Source organism: Microplitis mediator, chromosome 5 (assembly GCF_029852145.1).
Source record: "Microplitis mediator isolate UGA2020A chromosome 5, iyMicMedi2.1, whole genome shotgun sequence".
NCBI lineage: Eukaryota > Metazoa > Arthropoda > Insecta > Hymenoptera > Braconidae > Microplitis > Microplitis mediator.
This window is the reverse complement of record NC_079973.1, coordinates 12084479-12108853: the sequence shown is the minus strand read 5'-3', so window position 1 is coordinate 12108853 and position 24375 is coordinate 12084479. Positions and strand designations below refer to the sequence as shown.

Genomic DNA, 24375 nt, shown 5'->3' with positions numbered 1-24375 from the left:
AAATATTAATTAAATTTATTTTCCAGAAGTAATTAAATTATTATAATATTTTTCGAATAAAACTAACCCATGTTAAAATATGTTAATGTTAATATTTCTTGTTTTATTTAAAAATTTTTTAAATCAGTTAAAAATTTGTTTATTATTAATTAAATAACCTAATTTTTTAATTATCAAACCTTATTTTAACAGTAACCTTACTACCTTGAATTGGAAGCAGCTTCATCGAAATTGTAATAATTCCAATGTAGCATAGGAATGATTCTAATGTAGCATAGGAATGATTATCATGCTAGCATGACTAGCGTTACCATTCAAAATCGGACAAACTACTATGTCAAATAAATAATACGGCGAAAACAATTTGCATTACCATGCTACGTGGTAATAATTACTATGTTACATTGGAGAATATTCCATTCACTTTTCTCCGTGTATCTGAGAAAAATCAGGTAAATTTTTATTTTTTAATTTCTATCGTGAACAGTATCTCTTGAAAGAATGACTTAATGAATATGCTTTAAAGTTTTTTTAATTTTGCCATTGATCGACAGAGTCGCTCCAGAGATATTCGAAAAAAAAAACGTTTTCTACTATTCCATTCTTCTATGGTAACTCTTGAACACATGAATCAATTGAGATAGTTCTTGTGACAATCAACGCGTATTGTTCCATTATATAGCTGACAGAATTTTGGAAACGATTTATTGAGTCAATTCTGAAAAATGAAAAAAAAAAAATTAAAAAAATGAATTTTTTTTTTTCTGGTCTTGAAATTTTTCAGAGTCTACGAGATCGAATAATCTAAAATTCACGGGAAAGTTAACTGAGAGACTCTGTCGATTACTGCAAGAACCCTTTGAATTGGTTAATTAATTAATAAGTCATAGAACATTTACACACACACACACACGTGGAAGTCGATTCCAAAATCTCTAGAATAGTTTCTAGGACTTTACGACATCATCATCTGTTGAAAACTCGATTTTCGATAATTGGACCTGACGCAATAACTTTCATTTTCATCAACTGAAGATAAAATCAGTTATTTATGAACTCAAAGTAGTTGTTCCAACTACCAGTTGAGCTAAAATTGACATCAAATAGTACATAATATGTACTGTTTGTCGTAAACTAAAGTTTAATTGCATTATTCGCATATCGAAAGGGATAACGATAATTTCTGAGATAGTTTCGTTATTATAAATTGATAAAATCATGAAATTATTAAATGAGCAGATGTAAAGGAAATCATTCTCTAGATACCCTGTAAGCGGAGTTGGATGGTAAGTAAGCGTCGATCTACTGACGCTACAGCCCTGATAGCCACATTATCCACAAGTTATCTTCAAGTTACTGCTGTATTCTAAAGCTAACTTATAGGAATGTGTTGGAGAGCAAGCAGTTATCTTTAAGTTGACAGTAAACTGACTGTAACTTGAATTTAATTTGACTACAAGTGTTATTGTCAGACGATGCCGTTAAGTCAATTGAAAGTTTCACTTTAAATTGATGGCAAGTTTTTCTGTCAAATTACATTCAGGTGCCGGCAGTTAATGTGTATCAACTTGCAGGCAAGTATTATCCAGCCAAGGTTTACCAGAAACTTGTCGTTAAGTTAGCCGTGAATGTTTAGCTGTGGAACTTGTTGAGCAATTACATTTGAAAAGTGGCTATCAGGGAGGTTGCCAAGCTGAATGCAATCAGTTGAGAATGCATAAATTGACGGCAACTTGACGGCAGTTTTTTGTGCCAGCTCGGCGACAAGTTGCGGCAGTATTGTGACGTCAACTTTCTAGGAAAGTTCAATCCGGATTGTAGTTAACAATAGTTACTTCGGGTGAAGTTACCTTGGAGTTGTCATCAAGTTGATCATAACTAGTCGACACCTACTTTTAAATGAACAACTGTTGCCATCAAAGGATATATATATTCAGGTGGTCTTTATGAAAGTTGCCTTTGAACTTTATTCGTTACGCCTCCTCAAACTCTTCCAAATAATTAAAAACAAATCGGTCTATCGGTTGACCCTGCGGGACAGCCCCAAAACTTCCCGCACAGAAAAAACAGTTCTGTAAAAGTTACAGAAAAAAATCTGTAAAATTTACCGATGATATTATTTGTAACATTTACAGATAAAATATGTTATTTTTAAAAATAACATAATGTAATACTAGCAGATAATATTCTGCAAAAATTACATCTTTCTTTTGAAGATTATACATTATTACTTTATGTAATATTTACTTATAGTTCATGTAAAATCAATATGAGTATGGTGTTTATATATACGTTGCAGAATCGTTTCGTAATTTTGAAGTTTGTTTTTTAAAAAAAATTTTAAATATTTCAGAATTTTTTACATCAGTTTTAAGTTTTTGAACAATTTTTTGAAAAATGTACAGAAAGAAATTACTGTATGATACTGTAATTGTGACATATATTGATGAAAATGATGGCCCTTCTATTGGCAAGATTTCTGGTATTTACATTGTAGGTGATAAATTATTTTTCGTGATGTACCCATTACAAACCATTAGCTTTGATAAACACTATCACGCTTATAAAGTTATTCTTAGTGATAAATGAAATTTAATTAAATGTGTTGACGATCTACCAAAAGTTATGCAATGTTTACTTATTAAAAAAATTAATCAATGATTTGTTGCGACCAGACATGCCCTGTAATTAATAAGATTAATTTTTCATAAAAGTAATTAAAAAGTTAAAAAAGTAATATTTTCTAAGAGTTGATTTAATTGTTTCAAAAAATATAATAAAAATTTGTTCATTTTTTAAAAATAAACTTTTTTTCATAAAGAATTGCCCTACCTAAATTATACTCTTCTCAGATATTATATTTACATAACTTGCTCTGTATTTTTTACATAAATACTTCTGTGAATTCTACAACTTCACTATGTAACTTTTACAGCCTCAAAATGTAAAAATTACAGATTTAGGTTTACAGAACTCACAATGTAAAAATTACATTTTTGGTTCTGTAAAAATTACATAATTTAATTGACAGAGAAACATCTGTCAATTTTACAGACTTTTCTATCATTTTTACAGAACTGTTTTTTCCGTGCGCTGTTTTCGAGCTCCTTGAGTACGAAAAATTGTTGTGAATACATTGTCAAGCTCCTAAAGCTCGAAAATACTTTTGTGTGCCGTTCTTTTCGAAAATAAAGTTTTAGACCATTTTTTTTCCAACGATATCTCTCAAACGAATGGATCGATTGAGACGGTTAAGGTAGCAATCGACGTGTTTTATTGAGTTCTGAAGCTGATTAGATTTTAGAATTTATTGATCTAGTCGTTTTTGAGAAATTTCAAAAATACTAAATATAAAAGTTTTTTAATTCTTTCGACAACGGTTCTCTAAAACGAATAAACCGATTTTGATGGTTCAGGTCGCATTCGGCGCGGCTTATAAAGTTTTAGAGCCCAGTCCATTTTGAAATCGATCTATCGAGCACATTACAAGCTATCCAAAAAAAACATTTTTGAAAAAATTTCATTTTTGTAATATCTCTGAACGAGCCCTACTGATCAAGCTCAATTTTTCACAGCTTTCAGACATTGACAAGCCGTGTCGAATGCCACCTTGACAGTCAAAATCGGTCCATTCGTTCAAAAGTTACAGATGTTTACATACGTACACTTGGACATCATCTCGAAATTAGTCAGAATAGCTTCCTAGAACTTCAAAACGTCAAGATCTCTTAGAAATTCGATTTTCGAAAATCACCCGAGTCAAAATTAAAAAGGTGATTGGAGCCTCCAAATCCTACACAAGGGTAAGAAGCTTCAAATTATCTTTTTAGAATATGAAGATCCATGCATTAAAAAGGTGATTTGAACCTAAATGTGGTAAATTTGTCCGCTTTTACCACCGTAAGGTTCAAATTTCAAATCATCTTTTAAAAAGATAAAATAAGCCTCCAGAGCCTAAATTTATTGATCGAAAAAGACTCATCGGATCGCGTACAATTGGTGAAGAAACAGAAGGGAAAAGGGGGCCACTTATTAGAAATGGCCGCCATCATCGAAAAAAATTTAAAATTTAAGAATTCCAAAAATAATGTTTTAGTAACAAATGTTTTGTCGTAAGATTAAAAACAATAAAATTTAAACTATTAATAATAATAGCTCGTTATACGAATAGACGTTCGAATAGAATAGTACTGTCATTCGAAATTCGAATTGAATAATTAGAACCTTTGGCTTATTAGTATATGATTAATTATTTATTTTATGTGAACAATAAATATAAACGATGTATTGGAAAACTGAAACTGCCAAAGAATTTGAACAAAACTGCTGCCGCCGGAATTCAAAACCACGACCTTACGAATATGAAGCACAATCACTGTCGCACTGCTACTCGGACGCTCACGATCAGTTGGAAATATCTTTATGTATTTAGAGCGCAGATATTATTATAACAATAATATCATGCTAAAGAATTGAGCTCATTCGAAGTTACAGATTAAAAGTATGGTAGGCCTTGGAGGGTTAAAACATCTTTTTAAAAAGGTGATTTACTCCTCCATACACTACTTTTAGGACATCGAGGACTTAAATAACATATTACACTCAGCGGCAAGCCCAACATCAAACAGACTGAGGCTTTGGAGGCTCAAACTACTGTTTTAATTTTGACTCGGGGTAAAACTTTATGAAACCTTTGAAAAGATACTCATTAACTTATTGATGCTTACATCTTATCCATTAAGTCTTTTTTAAATCTTTCGTAAGAGGACTTGCTAAAGAATCTTCATGAATAAGTATTTACTTACTTAAGGCAATTTACTAGGAATCATTCTAAACAAAATATTGATATTAAAAAGGAAAATGCTTAAGAAAAAGCACACAAAAAGCATACACGGAAAGAAAATTATGGGAACTTTTCCTATGCATTATGGGAATGGTTCCCATAATGGTATGGGAATAGTACCTATACTACTATAGGAATGGTTCCCATATATTATGGGAACCATCCCCATAATAGTATGAGAATAGTTCCCATACCATTATGGGAATGGTTCCCATAATGATATAGGAATGGTTCCCATACCATTATGGGAATGGTTCCCATAATATTATAGGAATAGTTCCTATACCAATATAGGAACCATTCCCATATTGGTATGGGAATCATTCCCATACTATTATAGGAATGGTTCCTATATTGGTATAGGAACTATTCCTATAATATTATGGGAACTATTCCCATAATGTTATGGGAACCATCCCTATAATATCATAAAATTCTTTTTTTGCACAATAATGTAGAAATTTTCCAAAATTTGAATTTTCTTGAATGTTTTGTATTGACAAAAAATTCTTGTTAAAAATTTTAATGTTTTTTTGCCAAATACGATTTTTTTTTTCAATTTTTGAATTTTTGTTTTTATGTTTAATAATATTTCTGTGTATTGTAGAAGTGATTACCACACTTCTTTAAATTAATTTTTTCATGATAATATGGGAACCATTCCCATAATATTATAGGAATGGTTCCTATAATAGTATGGGAACTATTCTCATAATATTATGGGAATGATTCCCATAATGGTATAGGAACCATTCCAATTACATTATGGGAATCATTCCCATAATATTATGGGAATAGTTCCCATACTATTATAGGAACCATTCCTATAATATTATGGAAATGGTTCCTATAGTTTATGGGAATGGTTCCTATAAATTATAGGAACCATTCCCATAAATTATAGGAATGATTCCCATAATATTATAGAAAGTATTCCTATAAATTATAGGAACCATTCCTATAATTATAGGAACCATTCCTATAGTGTTATGGGTATCATTCCCATAATTATAGGAACTATTCCTATAATTATGGGAAACATTCCTATAATTATAGGAACCGCTCCCATAATTTATGGTCGTAATTCCTATGTTGGTATAGGAAAAAATTTCACAAAATTTTTGGAACCGCTGCCATAATTTTCTTTCCGTGTAGTGCTTCTTGAAGTAAAAACAAATTTATAAGGATTGAAAAATTAAATCATCAAAGAAATATATATTATCATCAAATTTCTGGTTAAAATGAATTTTACACAATATTTATAAGTAACTAATTTATTATAATTTACCCAAGTAAGTAATTATCATTATAATAATAATGTTAGTTATTTGATTATACAAACTAATAGCCCGAACTATCAATTCAAAAAAGAAATTATTGCCATAGTCAACATAAAAAAAACCAAAACTAAATAGTTAAAAATTATCCGCCGATTCCAAGTCCTCCAGGTACTCCGGGTAATTTGTGTGATAATGTTCCATCGAATTCTATTTTCACATAAGCAGGATCTTTACCCTTTTCATACACAGTAATCACACCAGAAAATTTACCGTTTGGTACAGCCGGTGGTAATTTTTCTGTTGAAACTTTATATTTATAGATTTCATAATAGTCAGCCTGTCGATAAATAAAATAAATTAATTTACAAATATAAAAATAATAAAATAAATAATAAAAATAATTACCGGTGCAACTGGGCAACTTTTAGGAAATTTACCATCAGGTTTTCCCTTTTTAAGTATATCTTCACCATAAGCCTTGTCTGTAAATGCATCGCATGCTGGAATGTTAAAGTTAGCGAATTCGAATCCTTCATATTCCATTACTCCACCCATCTATTTTTAAGTAATAAATTATTTTATTTTATTATTTTATTTTTATTATCAATTTATTAGCGAGTAAATTACCATCATAATATCATGAGGTATATGTTTTTTTACTGGACTTTTAATAGTAACTATATCTCCAGGACTAAGAATTTCAGCACTCCAATCACCCAAATATGGATTTGGCACATTAGTGATTGTTACATTAGTAAATTTGAGCTCAGCAGTTGGCTAGAATATAATTTATTTATCATTTTTATAATTGAATCGTTTATTTGAGAAACCCCATAAGTCATGTTTTTAACAAAATTAGGTTTTTTGCATTTTTGGATTCTCTAGATGTCCCTCCATAGCAATCAATCAAAATATGCATCAAATCAACGATAAAAAAAAAATTAACGGAGTGACAGCAATTTCATTTAATTGAGAAACCCCATAAGTCAATGACTCAAATAAACATATTCAGTTTTAGTTTTACAACTAAATTTTTTTTTTTTTATTTAGAATTCACGCTTATTTGGAAAATAAATTTCAAATGTTGTTTCAGTTAAAAAATTAAATTTTTCTTTTTGGAATCATTTTCAGAAACGCTGACATTATTGTATTCGATTATTTTAATGTCAAGTTTTTCCAAAAAAATGTTTTTTGTGTTTCCTGAAAAATTTTGTTTTCTTGACTTATGGGGTTTCTCAAATAAACAATTTAGTTATTAAATTAAATAATATTTAAAATGAATTAAAAAAAAAAAAAATTTTATTTTAAATTTACCGCCGTAACATAAAATTAACGAATTAACTGTGATTATCATACATTTTATACAATTACTAGCTGCAAAACTAGACGTTGCCCGGGTCAAAATCATAGTCAAAGTCATAGAATCAGTTTTTCTTCCATATATGTATACAAATCTTTGTACCATTAAACGTACGTTATAGGGGAAGGGGGGCAAAATGGGGTAGGGTAGTCAAAACGGGGTGCCCCCAAAATTTTATATTTTAAATGGTTTTTAAACATTTCAAAATCACTATTATAAATATAATTAAGCGTTATTTTGAATTTTTTTTTTTTAACTTTTTCACAAATCAATTGTCAGTTAAAAAATGTTAATGACGTTTTTTTATCAAAAAAACTATTTAAAATTTGTTTTTCTTCTTTTCTATCCAATAATTATGTAAAATACAATTTTTCTTCATGTAAATTACTTGCAAAAAAATTTAATTTAATCGAATTCATTTGGAATCCAGAATTTTTATTTCTACCTTTTTTAGGGGGTACATCATTTTGCCCGCAAAAATGGAAAATTTGTTTTTTGCAACGATAACTGATAATTTTTTTATTTACTTTGAATTTCATTAAAAAAAATAAGATTTAGTGTATACGGAATTGATTTGTTAATTAATATATATATATATATATATATATATATATATATATATATATATATAGGGAAGAGGGGCTTCGAAAATTAGGTTTCATTTTATATAGTGGAAACCTAAACATGCAAACCTCTCAATAAGACAATTTATAGATAAATTGAGAAAAATATAGATAGCCCAAACTGGGAATCGAACCCAGACCAATTCGGTAACGCGCCGAGTGCTCTACCAGTTGAGCTATCCGGCCCTATACTATATTCCGTTCAATTTGATCTATAACTTATTGAGCCACACCGTCCTTCTTACGGTAATACACCATTTTATATAGTGGAAACCTAAACTGCTTCGAAATTGATTTCTTTAAAAAAAAATTTCTAAGTTTTCGAGGACTAAAATACGCTAAATCTTTTTGTTTTTAGTGATATTCGAGATAAATAGACAAAATTTTTAGCTGCCGTTAAAAAATACTTAATAATACTTATTTTCTATTATTAGTTATTTAAGTTTGGAATTAATTAAAAATTTATGAAAACTTACATCTCCTTGTCCTAGTGCTAAATTGACCGATAAAATAGTCAATAAAAATTGAATCAACAAGCGTTTCATGATGTTATTCACAAGTAATTAAAACTCATGAAAAAATTGAAATTTAATATGATATGCATTTTTACCGCTATTTTTATTTACTTTTATCCTAATTATCTAATAACTAAATCTCTTATATAATTTTTTTTTAAATCTAGATTGATTACTTTTAATTGATACGTGGTATTAAACTAATCGTGAGACAGGATGTTATGTATTCTATTATTATTATTATTTATTGTTAATAACAATACTACTAGGGGCTTTATTATTGTTTCTATCCGGCGTATACTCCTTACTGGCATATAAATTTGAAAAAAAAAAAAATTATATTAAGTAAACTAAGCTTCTTAAATTAAATTTTGAGTACCCAGGTAGTAAGAAATCAATGGAATAAGCTTCCCTTGCGACATTAAAAACATTCTGGATACACTCTGGAAATATTCTGGTAACACGATGCAACCATACGGACTCCAGAGTATTACCAGAATGGTTTTGTGCCCTTTTCTGAGAGTGAACCCAGAGTATTTCCAGAGCGGATATGGAGTAAATCCAAAGTGTTTCCAGAAAGTATCCAGAGTGGATACATACTGACACCGTTATGCATCCACATTGAACACAAACTGATACCAAAGTGTTTCCAGAATGTTTCCAGAGTGGGATCAGAGTGGGATCAGAGTGAATACATACTCAAACCAGAGGGTATTCAGAGTAAATGAATACTGAAAGAAAAAAAAAATTCACCGAAATATATTATTTTAAGAATATTCAAGAGCATTTATTGAATACAAAAATCAATTTTTTTTTGTCATTACCTGAAACGTATTTTATGTTTCTGGATTGTAAAAACAATTTTTTCAAGAAAACAAAAATATTTGACATTATTGTCACAATGTAATATAGCATCTACTATATGACCATCCAAACAGGCACTTGTCACTCTGTCAAATAACAGAGAAATAGCCGTGACAGAATTATTTTTAAATATAGAATATAAAAACTCTGAAACACCTATCTAACCAGGAACAGGACAATCATAAGTTGGGCGCGATCTAGCGGCGAACACTGAACTACTTCCACTGCTGCTTAGCACCAGTGACTTTCTCCTCCTTCACATATATCTTCTCCCAGCAAATTTTTCTCTCAAGTCTTTCACATTAAAACCCGGGTCAAAGCAAAAATTTTTTTTTGGGATAAAAATACTTAATGAAAATAACAATTTTTAAAAAAACAATTGTTTCTTAAAAAATATTTTTTATTGCTAAAAAGCGAATTTGCTAATTAATAATTTTTTTGTATTTATTACAAAGTATTCATAAAAATTACTGTTATTCATAATTCCTTAAGCAATTGAGTTAGAGCTTCGGTTACAAGCTCGATTTGTTTAATGATTAATGGATAATAAAAAAGACTTGAAGTGTTGTAGTTGTGCCTTCAATAAGTTATTTTAATAACAATAGAGAAGAACAGAAAGGTAGCGACAAGTCCAAGTGTACAATAATTTAAAAAATTATATAAAAGATTAAAAAAAAATTTTTTCTACAAAATAAAACGCATGGTTATTTTTAGTATTTGAAAAAAATATGGCGTGAAAATTTATTTGTTTACAACAAATTGTTTGTTTAATAAACAAATAATAAATGAATGAAAAAAATTTTTTTTCTAATATAACAGAACATGATAAATAATTATTTAAAAAAAATAATGGTTCCTTAATATCAATATTGAGTAAAAAAAAAAAATTGTTAATTAGCTAATGCGCTGTTTAGCAAAAAAAATTTTTTTAAGAAACGATTTTTTTCTTAAAATTCCTTATTTTTATTAAGCGTTTTTTTCCCAAAAAAAAATCTTATTAAATCTAATTAGCAATGTATTTGTTTATGACAATTATTTAAACAATGCAAGTAAAAATTTTTTTCAAATTATTGTTATATAGCTTTCAGCAATAAAAAAACAAAATAATCAAAAAAATAAATTTTCTTGATTGCTTTATTTACGTTTTTTATTTTTCAATGGCTTAGATTGTTAATAAAATCGAAATTTTTTTATTTTTTCACCAGCTATCTTTTCTAAACCCTTTCAAGAATAGCTTTAAGAAGTAAAAAAAATTCGGGGTTTTTAGTTTGGAAATAATCAGAGTTTTTATGTAAACTTTCAACAAGTAAAAATTAACTAATTAACAAAAGCATAGTTAATTAAAAAATTGGGGTTAAAATTGTTTTTCTGTAGATTATTATTGATTTATGAGTTTAGAAAGTACCCAATTTTTTTTATTCCTTAGTATTTAAATTTTATCGACTCTGGGCCCATTTTGAAAACACTCTGATTTCATCCTGTACTCATTTTGAGCCCATTTTGAAAACACTTTGATTCCATTCTGGACTCACTGTGGGCCCATTCTGAAAACACTTTGATTTCATTCTGGATTCACTTTGAGTCCATTCTGAAAACACTTTGATCTACTCTGGATCAATTCTGAAACCACTTTGGTTTCACTCTGGAAAAAGGGCACAAAACCACTCTGGAAACATACTGGATTTAGAATGTTTACATTCTGACTATGATTCCAGAGTGTTTCCAGAGTGGGTTGAAGGTCGCAAGGGATTGTATTAAGCTAATTTTATCAGTTTTAACCTAAAATGAGCTAACAAACTTTGGTTAACACAAGGTTAGTTGGTAACGCTTTGGATCGCTAACTCAAAGCTTGCAGATTTAGCTTGCATAAATAGTGACAATTCAGCTTATTATAAGGTTAAAAATATATCTTATTCTTAGCTAGAATAGATTTGGTAATTCAAGTTTGAAAACATGTTTACAGAGAAAATTATTTTATTATATTTTTTTCTGTACACAAACATCAGATATTGGGCATTAAATGTATAGTGTTATATATATTTTAGAAATATAAAACAGTAAATGTTCTTTTATGGTTGTCATTCATCGTTTTAACAGTAATTTATAACATAATCAGTTTTATGCTTGTAATGTAACGACATTCTAAAAAATACAAATTTTTTTATTATGAACATTAAAAACTTGTGATTCAATAATTTAAAAAATTAAAACTTACTTAGGTACTTAGTAAATATTTTTCTTTACATATGTTGCAAATAAAATCGAACTCATTTGTCACTTATAAACAATAACACAAACTCCTAATTAACCTAAAATTTCAGTTTTCAATGTACACTTGGAGTAATGTTAGCAGATAAGGTAGTTTTAAGTTTAGAATCCAAGCTTAGAACGAATCTTATCATACGCGTGGAAAAAAAGGTAACAGAAAGGTATATTTGAAGGTTAGTTACACTCTAAAGACTGTCATAGAATTCATTCTAATAAAAACCTAGAATAAAGCTTACAAAACAAGACTTAGATGTTAAGCTAAAATAAAGCTATTTTGAAGTTTCAAACTTGTCCAACTAAGACAATTTTCTACCTGGGTATAAATAAATTAAAAAATAATTTATGCAGCATCTAATTTATTTATCTATACAAGCAGGATAATTATCTATAAAGAATATATGTAATCATGGATTAAAATAATAAAATCAAAACCATTATTCGCGGAAACACGATCCTTTGAAATAAAAAATCAATTTCCGGGTCGAGTTTAAAAATGAGTCAATTCACCCTCGACATGAATTGTTACATACGGATCTTTTTCAGGTTCATAAATAGTTACATCAGCGATTATTTTACCGTCTGGTGCACCTTCTGGTATTTTATCTTTGGTAATAATATATTTGCTTATTTCAAAATTACTACCCTGTAAATAAATGAAATAACAAATTAAAATCTATAAGGAATTGAGTTATTGAATAGAAATACTTACGGGTTTTACTGGACAATTTTTGGGGAATTTACCGTCAGGTATTCCTTTTGCCAAAATATCTTTACCAAGAGTTTCATCATCGAATGCTTCGCAAACAGTTGTATCTACATCAGCAACTTGATTGCCGTCGAATTGAATAACTGCTGACATCTTTTTTTAAACGAGTTTCTTAATACAGTGAATTATTATTTTTTTTTTATTTTTATTTAATTAGATACATTACCCTCATATTTTCAGGCAAATCTTTTTTAACTGGAGACTTTATAGAGACTGTATCACCAGGACTAAATATTTCGCCGGACCAATCATCGAAGAATGGATTATTTGCCACAGTATTAACTGTTATTTTATGTAACTTAACCTTTGCCTGAGATAATTTATCATTATTAATTATTATTATTATTATTATTATTATTATTATTATTATTATTATTATTATTATTATTATTATTATTATTATTATTATTATTATTATTATTATTATTATTATTATTATTATTATTATTATTATTATTATTATTATTATTATTGTTATTATTGTTGTTATTATTATTATTATTATTATTATTATTATTATTATTATTATTATTATTATTATTATTATTATTATTATTATTATTATTATTATTATTATTATTATTATTATTATTATTATTATTATTATAAAGAATAATATCTAAGTAATAAATCTTGTATATATACATTGAATCTTTCCACTAATTTTATTTTCCTTCGATCTTGAAAGAATCTAAGACAAGATACTTCTGTAACATATCTTAATAAATCTGTTGCATTATTTGGTTAAAATATTTGCGTAATAAGACGCATCAGATCCGACTTGCTGCATAATATTTTAAGATACTTGTATAGCTGGCTACATAGCTACGTGGCTATGTGGCTACCTTTTACTTCGGGGTCATAGTAAAATTAATACCGATAATATATAGCACAAATTAATACGCAATCTTTTTGTAAATTTGACTATGGTCATATCGTAATTTTTGGATATGTTTATTAAAATTTTCGTCAGATTACCAACATGAATGTTCTGGCTTTACTATATGGCACCATGGCATTTAAAACGAGAATAATTTTACCATGTACTCTGAGTTTTGATTGAATTTCCGTATTTCCCTGTATACTCAAACATTTAAACAGAAACCGACCAGCGGCGCCGAGAATATAAATTTTATATGAGATACTTTTTCTTCAAATTATTCATTTATTTAAATCGTGATAATATTTATTTATTCTTATTAGTTATTTACTTTTATAATAAAGAAAAACTTTATGAAAACTTACCTGTTGTCCGATTGCTAAATTGACTGATAAAACAGTCAATAAAAATTGAATCAATAAATGCTTCATGGTTTTACCAACAGTAATTGAAACTTGTGAACAAAGTATAATTCAAAGTGATGATACAATGTATTTTCACAGCTATTTATACGGATTTTCATATAAAATTTATCTGGTATCAAAAGTAATTATGTGATTTTTTTTTGTGATACATTGTTGTTCAATAAAATCTAGATTGATTACTTAAAATTGATACGAGTGTTTTATTAATCGTGAGACAGGATGTTTACATCCTCTACATTAACAATAAATAATAAAAATCAGTTTTATCTTGTGATTTATTGAATAAATAAGAAAAATAACGATAACCGTTATTATTATTATTATTATTATTATTATTATTATTATTATTATTATTATTATTATTATTATTATTATTTTTATTATTATTAGTATTTCTTTTTTTTGTTAAATGCTCAGTGAGTTATCCCCAAGAGTCCGACTCTACCGAGGGCCTCACTTGAGCGCCAAGTCGTTACTGCTAGGATGCTCTATTAACAAGATAGTCAGCATGCGCAGCAGGCCAAGTTTCGGTGTCTTCGGAGACGGAGGGATCCGAGGATAACAGCCTTCTGCATCCGCGATGCCAGAAACTCAACTTGCGATGAACAAATTGGTATTCTAGCTAGTGCAGACACAAACGACTGCTTCATCCCTCTGGGGACGCCAACAATGAGAAAGACAAGTTTGACACGGTAGCCTGGGTGAAGTTTGTCAATTTCGAACAGGAGATCCTGATATATCTCGTGTTTGTGCTCTTCTTTAACCGTGATGTTATACTCGGCTGGAGCTGAAAACTCAATGACATAAACGATACGAACAGTTTTATCGAAGAGCTCAATATCAGGTTAATTGTGATCTATTTTCCACGTTGTTGCGAATGGCACGTTCCAATAAATACGGCAACGGTCACTCTCAAAAACTTGCGGAATATCTCCTGGCAGATAAGGCAGCACTGGTGTTTTATCGATATCATGCGTATGTCTAAGGTGGTGATAAAGTACTCGCAGAGCAGCGCTATGACGCTGTATGTATGCATTTCTTGCCAACACAGGACATGCTGAGAAGAGATGCATGAGCGTCTCAGGATGTTGCTTACACACTTTACACAGTTTGTCGGGTAGCTGCATCTGTAGCACTTTAGCACGGTATTCGAAAGTGTTGATTACACCATCTTGGCAAGCAAAAATATATTCTTCATCTCGGATATCAGGCCAGCTGACTTAAGGACGGAAAACGTCAGCTGGGTGGACAAGTCATGATCACGAACGTGGTTGAACACGCTGTGCATGGACTTGTCCATGTGTGTCCTGAGCAGTTCTTGCTGCTCAGCGTTCCTGATGAACCTCTTAAATTCCTCTTTGGGGAGTTCAATAAGTGGGTTTACTCTTCCGAGATCAAGGGATTTTGTTGCTTATATTGCTGCCTTATATAAAAACACTCCCTTATGCCCATTCTCATGACGATAAATAATTTGCATAAGGAAGTCGCCTTCATCTGCAGTGCAACTGACAACTTCATATGTTAAACCCAAAACCAAACGATCGTATAGACACTCCAAGCTCTGTAGACCTCTCCCTCTGATGTGCCGGGAAAGGTACAATCTGGTGACTAAGGACTTAGAGTGCATGCTCCGATTCATGTTCATGACTTTGCGTGTCTTGGTATCGTGTCGAGGTCTCTGAGCTCTTTTCGGGCCCATTTAAGGACACCGAAAGGGCAAAGAAGTACCGGGACAGCAAGCATGTTTGTTGCGGCGACTTTGTTTTTCCCGGAAAGTTTTAATGACCAGATTTTCTGGAGTCTCCGCACATACTTGCTGCAGAGAGTCGTTTTGATTTTAGAGACGTCCTGCATAGGACTCTCGTCAATCCCTAGATATTTGTACGACTCTCCGGCATCAAGATGATCTATGACGCTCCCATCTACTAACTCGATATCTTCGCGCAAATCAGAGCACTTACCCTTTATCAGATTAACGTCCGCGCATTTGTCCAACCCAAAATCCATGCCGACATCCCGTGTATACTCCCCTACAATGTTTAAGGCTGTCTGAAGGTGTTTCTCATCAGGAGCATATACCTTCAGATCGTCCATGTAGAGTAAGTGGGTGATCGAATACGTTCGATCAGTTGGTGGGCCCACTGAGTATTCACGGGTACGACGTAGTGCAACAGATATTAGCAGCAGTGAGATGCAAAACAGCAGAGGGCTCAAAGAATCTCGCTGAAATACTCCTCTTGTATACTCTACAACTTCGGTCACACGTTCGTCGTTGCCACATGAAATGTGGAACCGTGTTCAGCAAAGTTTGATCGTATGCTGAATGCATCCCACTGTATCGCGATTGACCCCAAGGTATTGGAGCATAAAGAGAATAAGCTCATGAGGTGTTGATTCCGCTGAGATTATATCTAATTAGGATCTTCTGTTTTAAATTGGCAAACTTTATCTGGACTATCGTGTCAAGCTTTTCGTGGTCATTGTTGACTTTCATGATATATTTGTCGTTAGTGCCAGAAACACAAAATTATATTATTAATGACGATTAAAGGAGATAGAGGCAGCCCAGCGGTTCTTGTGTGGCTCGGGCAATCACCCAAATTAAGCAGCATTGAGCATGATGGCTACTTGGTTGGGTTACCGCTAAGCCACGTGTTGAGCTCGATTGGAGGTCTCTGACCGTTAGGCGCGGGTTGAGAATCTAGTGATCGGTAAAATGGCAATTTTATCGATCACTAGAGTCTCACCCAAACCGAACTATACTGGCAATGGTTTTCTCTGTAGTTTCTCTTGCTGCTACAATTCTACAGCAAAAGTGGGGGGTAGGGTGTCACCGTAACGATACAGTACAGTATAAGCACTAGGGTGATTCAAAAAACAAAAAAAAATTTTTTTTTCTTCCAAACAGGTTCAAAAGTTTCGCTTAGATAAAAAAGACGCCTGTGAAAATTAGAGCTCTTAATATTAATATTAACATTGTCCGCATTGCACTTTTCTATTTCCCATACGAATAACATGGAAAAAATTTTTTTACGTCTTCTGATTTTTATAAGTAGCTAACGGTGCGTCATAGGAATAATTGGCAGGCATATTATTGTAGGGAATTGAATGCTCTATGAAAAAAGATTCTTATCATTTTTTGAGGAATCTATTTGTTCAAAAGTTATTTGAGGTTGAAGTCGAATTCATATTAAATTTTGAGATTTTCTTACTTTTCCGGCGAAACTATCAGACCTATGACAAAATATTATTGGACCTTTTTTGTAGACAATTTTATTCCCTAGAAGTTATACCGAATAAAGTTTTTTCGAATTCTGCATTGTTTTCCAGTTAATTTTATTTTAATGTCATGCTCATAAAAAAAATAGTCTTCTGATCGATTTTAAGAGCTTGACATTAAAATAAAAATAACTAGAAAACAATGCGGAATTCGAAAAAATTTCATTTCAAATAACTTCTAGGAAATAAAATTGTCTACATAAAAGGTCCAATAATATTTTGTAATAGGTCTGATTCTATTCCCTACAAAAATATGCCTGCCAATTATTCCTATGACGCATCGTTAGCTACTTATAAAAATCAGAAGACGTAAAAAAAATTTTTTCCATGTTATTCTTATGGGAAATAGAAAAGTGCAATGCGGACAATGTTAATATTAATATTAAGAGCTCTAATTTTCACAGCGTCTTTTTTTATCTAAACAAAACTTTTGAGGCTGTTTGGAAGAAAAAAAAAATTTTTTTTTGTATTTTGAATCACCCTAATAAGCACAATTCGGGCCACAATCGCACAATTAATTAATGTAACGGGACCTAAGTCCATCTCCGCTGACCGGAAGCCGATACCTCACCCTTTTAAGCAACCTCACGCTACGAAATCCCCTCTCTTCTACTTAGACGACATACTCAGTCGAAACTAAGGTGGACATTAACCGAAGGTATAGTCAAAAATCCTCATTGTGCGTGGTATCTAACCACAGCCACCACGTGTCCAACCTCAAACGGGCCCATCACTCCTCCAATCTCAGAAAATAAAGAGACTCTGGTCGAATTGAGGCTTGGAGTGGGCCCCCCATGGTACCAATTCTATGTATTGGTCGACATACCACTTGGTCGAGAGGGGACGTGGTTTTTTCCCCTGCCTCCCTATGAACACACCCGGTTTTGTTCACATTCATCCATCTATACATCAATACATTCTCACACACACACCTAACTTCGGACTGACACCCGGGATGTACAGAGTCCTCACAAATCGCAAGTTCTGCAAACCCATGCCCAGATGCTTCGACACAACTGGGTGGATACCAGTTACACCACGATTTAGTAGTCCTCCTTCCTCTCGGTGTTGGAATTGACTGCTGAGCTTGTGGTGGAGACAATCTTTGCTGAAACCATTACAAATTTTTAATTTTGGGAATGAGGCAAGAACCCGACCGATTTGTGGCCACTCCGCGACCCAACCTTCTATGCTCTGGAGCATCTCACGCTGAAGCTTGAACTCAGTGCATTTTAGCAGTAAGTGCTGAACGTTATCCCACCCTTTGTTACATTGGAGGCATTTGCGATCTTTTGCGAGTCCGTACTTGAAGAGTCTATTTTTGAAACAGCCGTGACCAATTAAAACCTTGGTAAGCCAGAAGTTAGGGCTGATGTGTTTGCTCGCTAGACGTTCAGTAACGGCGGGGAAGAAGTTGAATGCCATTCATCCGTTATCCGTTGTGGACCACTGTTCTTGCCATCTGCGAATGGTTTCTTTTCTGAGGGAGACTAGGCCTTCTTCGTCATTTGGCTGCCCGGTCACGGATCCAAGGGTTGCCTGTTTGTCAGTGCGAAGATTGAAACAAGTGCAACGTTCGTCAATTATAAGCCGAATGGGCACTGCCCCTGCAACTACACAAAGTCCCTCATACGATGCCGTCTTGTATGAAGACGTCCTAGTAATCAGGGCTCGCCGTTGCAGGGCCCTCAGAGCCTTCCGATCCCCCACCCCACATAGGTCACTCCAACCTGCTGCCGCATAAGTGGCAACAGGCAGGAAGTAGCCCCTGTAGATGGTGGACATCGCCGGAGAGCGCAGTCCCCAGTCAGTCCGTGCGAGACAGCGTGAACGACCAAAAGTTTTGTCTAATTTCGCGTGCCTTGTCTTTATGTTGTTGGCTTGAGGTCCTGGTCGAAGTGTACCCCTAAGTATCTAACGCTTTTTTTAAATGCTATTTTCGTTTTACCTATAAAGATTTTCGGTGGCTTTGAATCATATTTGGGCTTTTTCTGTCTTTTCGCTTCGTCGGGGTACCTTTGTCCGTGCGTGAGGTGCCTTCTATGATGACGAGGAGGTTGTCAGCATAGGCTACAAATTTACTTTCGTGTTCTGTTAATTCTAATTCCTTAAGCAAGTCATTAAACATAATGTTCCAATCGGTGTCCGCGGTGTCTGGTGGCGTCTCTGAATTCCCCCAGGTTACTTTCTGCTCCTCCGTTTCTTCCTCTGGTTTGTTGTCTACAATGTGTGTGTTGAGAAAGAGGCTAGCTGTGTTCTTAAAGCTTTCTGTGGATCGTCCGTCACGCAGGAGTGTGGTGAGCACTCATTAACTCGGTGTTTGTCTGCCTGAAGCTTGTAAACGATGCCCCAGTGCTCCTTGTTACCGTTCGACGTGACAAACTATCGCCAGCTGTTTTCTCTTTGTCTTTTTATGTGCTTAGAGTATGTTTTGCAAAGTCCTAAGTACGTCTCTTTATGTTCTGTCCTTTCACCTTCATCTGCCACCCTCTTATATCCCCTTCTAGATTTGTAGACTACTCTCTTTTTTTTTTGTTAGTTCTCTGGTCCATTACGGGTATGATTTTATGTGCGCCTTTTTCTGCGGGATAGCAAATTCGCATGACTCTATTATGGTTTTAGTAAGCGCAACGGTATACTTTTCCACGTCCTCGAACGTTTCCAACGCTAGACCTTCAAGATTCACTCTTGCGAGTTCTGGTAGTTTCTCGCAGAAATTCTCCCAGTTGGCCAACGCAAGGTTGAACCGCTTGGGATCCACCCTATTGAGACGCTTCTCTGATCTCTTGGGATTCCTAGGCTGATATCGAGCGCATAGTGGTCGGTATTTTGCACTTACTCGCGTTTGATGGACCAGTCTCGAACATACCTTGCAAGTTTTGGGGTGGCTAAGGTGACATCTCCGTATGATTCCCCTGATGTTGAAGCATAAGTTGGGCCCTCTCCTTTTATGTTTAAAATCTCCAACCCATAGCCATCTATAGAATCTTCCAATTTCTCTCCCTTCTCATTTGTTTCTGGGCCCCATCTAATAGACCTAGCGTTCACATCCATCCCAAATAAAATCCTATTTCCCCTTAGTGCCTGAGCTACTTTTTCTAATTGCGTGATTTGAATTTCTATTCCGTCACGACACTGGAAGTATGACGATACCACGTAGAGAGAAATGCCTGGACCCACCATTTGAGCGCATACGCAGTGTGCTGTTACATTCTACAACATTACTTCCTGCTCGTAGTTTCCATAACAAAGGTCCACGGCGTTGTACAAATACAAATTTCTAAATGTCAAGTTTCGGATCGGAGCGGCCTGTTAAGAGCCTCCGAAGTGAACATGCACCGCTTCTCCTAAGTCTCAAAATTTTCTATACATCAATAAATTTGGACGGATGATAAGCTTATCAAAATTTCTTATAAAATGAGGGCTAAAATAGACCACCAAAACTGTTCATTAAATATGATTTATTAAGAAAGTTATGGATAGGGAAGGGTGGGACAGAGAGGCTCCTTGGGGCAGAGAGTCCCTCCCGAGATTTTGAACCAAAAAAAAATTTCTTTTTTAACTTCCCGCTGAGAAAATCGACGGTTTTCAAAAAATTCAGGGAGTTATTGGTTTCACCCCGATTTTAAAAAACCGGGTTTTTATCATATGTCGACATTTGAAGGTGCTAGGATGCTCTTCTGACATTTTCAGAGCGATGTCTGTATGTATGTGTGTGTGTGTGTGTGTGTGTGTGTGTGTGTGTGTGTGTGTGTGTGTGTGTGTGTGTGTGTGTGTGTGTGTGTGTGTATCTTTTTGATGAATAAACCGATTTAAATGGTTCTTGCGGCATTCGAAAGATTTTTCTGAACTTAGATTTTCAAAAAAATTTTAGACCATTTAGTCAAATAAACTCTGAGATATTTAAGAAATACGAAAAAAAAAAAATTTTTTTTTTTCGTTTTTTTTGGATATTGTGAAAACTGTTGGATCGATCAATTCCAAAATCTAATCAGCTCTAGAACTCGATAAAAGCTTTCGATTGCCACCAAGAACGTCTCAATCAGATAATCCGTTCAAAAGATATCGTCGACGAAAGAAACAGTAGAAAACAGTTTTTTGCAAATATCGTCGAAACGACTAAACCAATCATTCCTAAAATTTTATCAGCTCTAGAGCTCAATAAAACACGTCGATTGCCACCTCAGCCGTCTTAATTGGTCAATTCGTTTATGAAATATCGTTGATTAAAAAAATAGTAAAAAACGTTTTTTTCCAGATATCTACAGAAAAATTGAATCATTCGATTTTAAAATCTAATCAGCTCTAGAACTTAATAAAACGCGTCGATTGCCGCCTCAACCATCAAAATCGGTTAATTCGTCCACGAGATATCGTGGGAGAAAGAAATGCTAAAAAATGTTTTTTTAGAAAACAATGGCATACAAAAGTATTTTCAAGCTCGAAGAGCTCGAAAATATATTCACAATAATGTTTTCGAGCTCAACGATCTCGAAAACAGCGGGAAGTTTTAGGGTTGGCCCGCAGGGTTAACCGATAGACCGATTTTTTTGTCTGAGTACTATCAATCCGATATATTTGCGCATTTGTAATCCTACAAATACACCTAGAGCAAAATGGACCAGCCGAAAATTCTGAAAAAATGATTCTTTTATAGTTACGTCGTCAAATTATTAAAAATTAAATATATTAATTCATTTTTCGGCTGATTCTCTATAGCTGGGGAAAATTTAGCCACTAAAAATATTTGAAAATAATAATTTTTTTTTTAATTGATAAAATTTTTTAAATAAAGAAAAATTATCTATAATCTAGAAAATCAAAAAACACGTTTTTGGGGTTGAAAATTATGACAAATGAGATACATAGAATTGTTTATGTCTTTTAAATAACCTTTGGTAATTAAACTAATCGTGGGGGAACGATTTATTACACCTTAAATAACTTTTTTTTGAGTACCATAAAACTAAAAATCGTTTTCAAGAGAATGAAATACATTCTTAATGATAAAAAAGATTCAAAAAAAAAAAAAAATCGGTCTATCGGTTAACCCTGCGGGCCAGCCCCAAAACTTCCCGCTGTTTTCGAGCTCGTTGAGCTCGAAAACATTATTGTGGATACATTTTCGAGCTCTTCGAGCTCGAAAATACTTTTGTATGCCATTGTTTTCTAAAAAAACATTTTTTAGCATTTCTATCTCCCACGATATCTCGCGCACGAATTAACCGATTTTGATGGTTGAGGCGGCAATCGACGCGTTTTATTAAGTTCTAGAGCTGATTAGATTTTAAAATCGAATGATTCAATTTTTCTGTAGATATCTGGAAAAAAACGTTTTTCACTATTTTTTTAATCAACGATATCTCGTAAACGAATTGACCGATTAAGACGGTGGAGGTGGCAAACGACGTGTTTTATTGAGGTCTTGAGCTGATAAAATTTTGGGAATGATTGGTTTTGTCGTTTCGACGATATTTGTAAAAACCGTTTCCTACTGTTTCTTTCGTCGACGATATCTTTTGAACGGATTATCTGATTGAGACGTTCTTTTTTCTGATAATGAGCATCCTAGCACCTTCAAATGTCGACATATGATAAAAACCCGGTTTTTGAAAATCGGGGTGAAACCAATAACTTCCTGAATTTTTCAAAAATCGTCAATTTTCTCAGCGGGAAGTTAAAAATATTGTTATTTTTGGAAGAAGGCCTCTCTGTACCATCCTTCCCTAATAAAATTACATTTTAAAGTTATACCACTGCAGACTATTAAAATGATTTTTTATATTATTAAAATACAATTGTCTTATAGTTATTTGCAATTATCACACGTGTAAAAAATAAAAAATATTAAATCCGAAATTTTTAGGAGAACAACTTTGCCCTTAGTTCTCGATTTTTCAATTTCAATGGACGCAGTATAATGAAGTGAAAATAAGTATCAATAATAATAAACGTAATAGATGGTAATTACATAAGAAATTAAAATTAAAATAGCAACCTCTTAGAGTTGAGCTAGAGAGCCCGTCTTTTGGAGCCCGTTTTTTTATAGGTAACCACGAACGTTTAGAGGGTAAGATAAAAAAAAAACTTAAAAATATTTTTTGAATCACCCTGTTGAATATGTATATTAGGGTGCTCCGTTTGAAACGAAGATTTTTTATTTTTCGTTCCCCATCAAAAATCTTGTTCTCCATGTAAAAATAAAAATTCAGTGAAGTTTTGAGCTCTTAATAACAATTTTAAGAACTGAAACAACGTCGTTGAAGTTTTCCCATCCTAAAAGCATGTAAATTTTGATTCTTTTCTTTTTATCGAATAAAACTCAGCCCCATATTCACGTATCTTATCGGTTCAAAGTTTTCTTGGAAGAGAATTGTATGCTCTTTGAAAAAGCCTGTATGTGCTTAGCAGTACCTTCAACTACAGCCCTCGTGGAAGCCTTGAAAGTCTAATTTCCTACGAAATTAGTGGTTTTTTGTTGTTAACTTGTAAACGGTCGACTTTTGGGAAAAAAAGTACGTGACATTTTTTGTAGGAAATCTAGTCTTCTACAAAAAAGTTCTCATAAGTCACATCTCTAAAATCAATATTTAAAAAGATATATGAACTTCAACTAAGTAAAATTCGAAATTTTAGCTAAATGTCAACGTTCAATACTATAAAATATATTCAGTTATTAACTTATGGTAAGTATCAATAAATACATATTTATATAAAATATAAGATGCCCGTAAATATTCATCGAAATTGTTCTTAAGTACCAACCTCATTTGCAATTCTTTTCAAAAATTGAATGATTAAAACACAGGTTTGAAGAATCTCGTTCGAATTTTCAATGTCCTTGGGACCTAAAATATGGAGTATGTTTAAAAAAACATGGTTTATATCATGGTTTTGAATTATAAAACCGTTAATCCTGACATTTAGCTAAAATTTCGAATTTTACTTAGTTGAAGTTCATATATCTTTTTAAATATTGCTTTTAGAGATTTGAACTATGAGAACTTTTTTGTAGAAGACTAAATTTCCTACAAAAAATGTCGGGTACTTTTTTTCCCAAAAGTCGACCGTTTACAAGTTAACAACAAAAAACCACTCATTTCGTATGAAATTAGACTTTCAAGGCTTCCACGAGGGCTGTAGTTAAAGGTACTGCTAAGCACATACAGGCTTTTTCAAAGAGCATACAATTCTCTCCCAAGAAAACTTTGAACCGATAAGATACGTGAATATGGGGCTGAGTTTTATTTGATAAAAAAAAAAGAATCAAAA

General features: G+C 32.6%; 2 protein-coding genes across 2 annotated transcripts; both read right to left on the bottom strand.

Annotated features, from left to right (window-relative positions):
• Window positions 1-6163: 6163 nt before the first annotated feature.
• Window positions 6164-8699, bottom strand: LOC130668142 (uncharacterized). Its single transcript, XM_057470258.1, has 4 exons — window positions 8583-8699; window positions 6751-6900; window positions 6529-6678; window positions 6164-6460 (listed from the first exon to the last, which is right to left on the bottom strand). Exons 1-4 carry the CDS (start codon window positions 8649-8651, stop codon window positions 6266-6268), a joined length of 564 nt encoding a protein of 187 aa, XP_057326241.1. The 5' UTR covers window positions 8652-8699; the 3' UTR covers window positions 6164-6265.
• Window positions 8700-12092: 3393 nt separating this feature from the next.
• LOC130668143 (uncharacterized) lies at window positions 12093-13918 on the bottom strand. Its single transcript, XM_057470259.1, has 4 exons — window positions 13765-13918; window positions 12686-12829; window positions 12463-12612; window positions 12093-12396 (listed from the first exon to the last, which is right to left on the bottom strand). The coding sequence occupies exons 1-4, from the start codon at window positions 13828-13830 to the stop codon at window positions 12241-12243; spliced, it is 516 nt and encodes a 171-aa protein (XP_057326242.1). The 5' UTR covers window positions 13831-13918; the 3' UTR covers window positions 12093-12240.
• Between the last annotated feature and the right edge of the window lie 10457 nt (window positions 13919-24375).

Bases quoted from the DNA above. Each gene is read 5' to 3' on its own strand.
- LOC130668142 (XM_057470258.1), bottom strand. From the start codon at position 8,651: ATGAAACGCTTGTTGATTCAATTTTTATTGACTATTTTATCGGTCAAT. The intron at 6,901-8,582 runs GTAAGTTTTCAT...ATTATATTCTAG, and splicing joins TAGCACTAGGACAAGGAGAT to CCAACTGCTGAGCTCAAATT. The intron at 6,679-6,750 runs GTAATTTACTCG...ACTTAAAAATAG, and splicing joins TACCTCATGATATTATGATG to ATGGGTGGAGTAATGGAATA.
- LOC130668143 (XM_057470259.1), bottom strand. From the start codon at position 13,830: ATGAAGCATTTATTGATTCAATTTTTATTGACTGTTTTATCAGTCAAT. The intron at 12,830-13,764 runs GTAAGTTTTCAT...AAATTATCTCAG, and splicing joins ATTTAGCAATCGGACAACAG to GCAAAGGTTAAGTTACATAA. The intron at 12,613-12,685 runs GTAATGTATCTA...GTTTAAAAAAAG, and splicing joins ATTTGCCTGAAAATATGAGG to ATGTCAGCAGTTATTCAATT.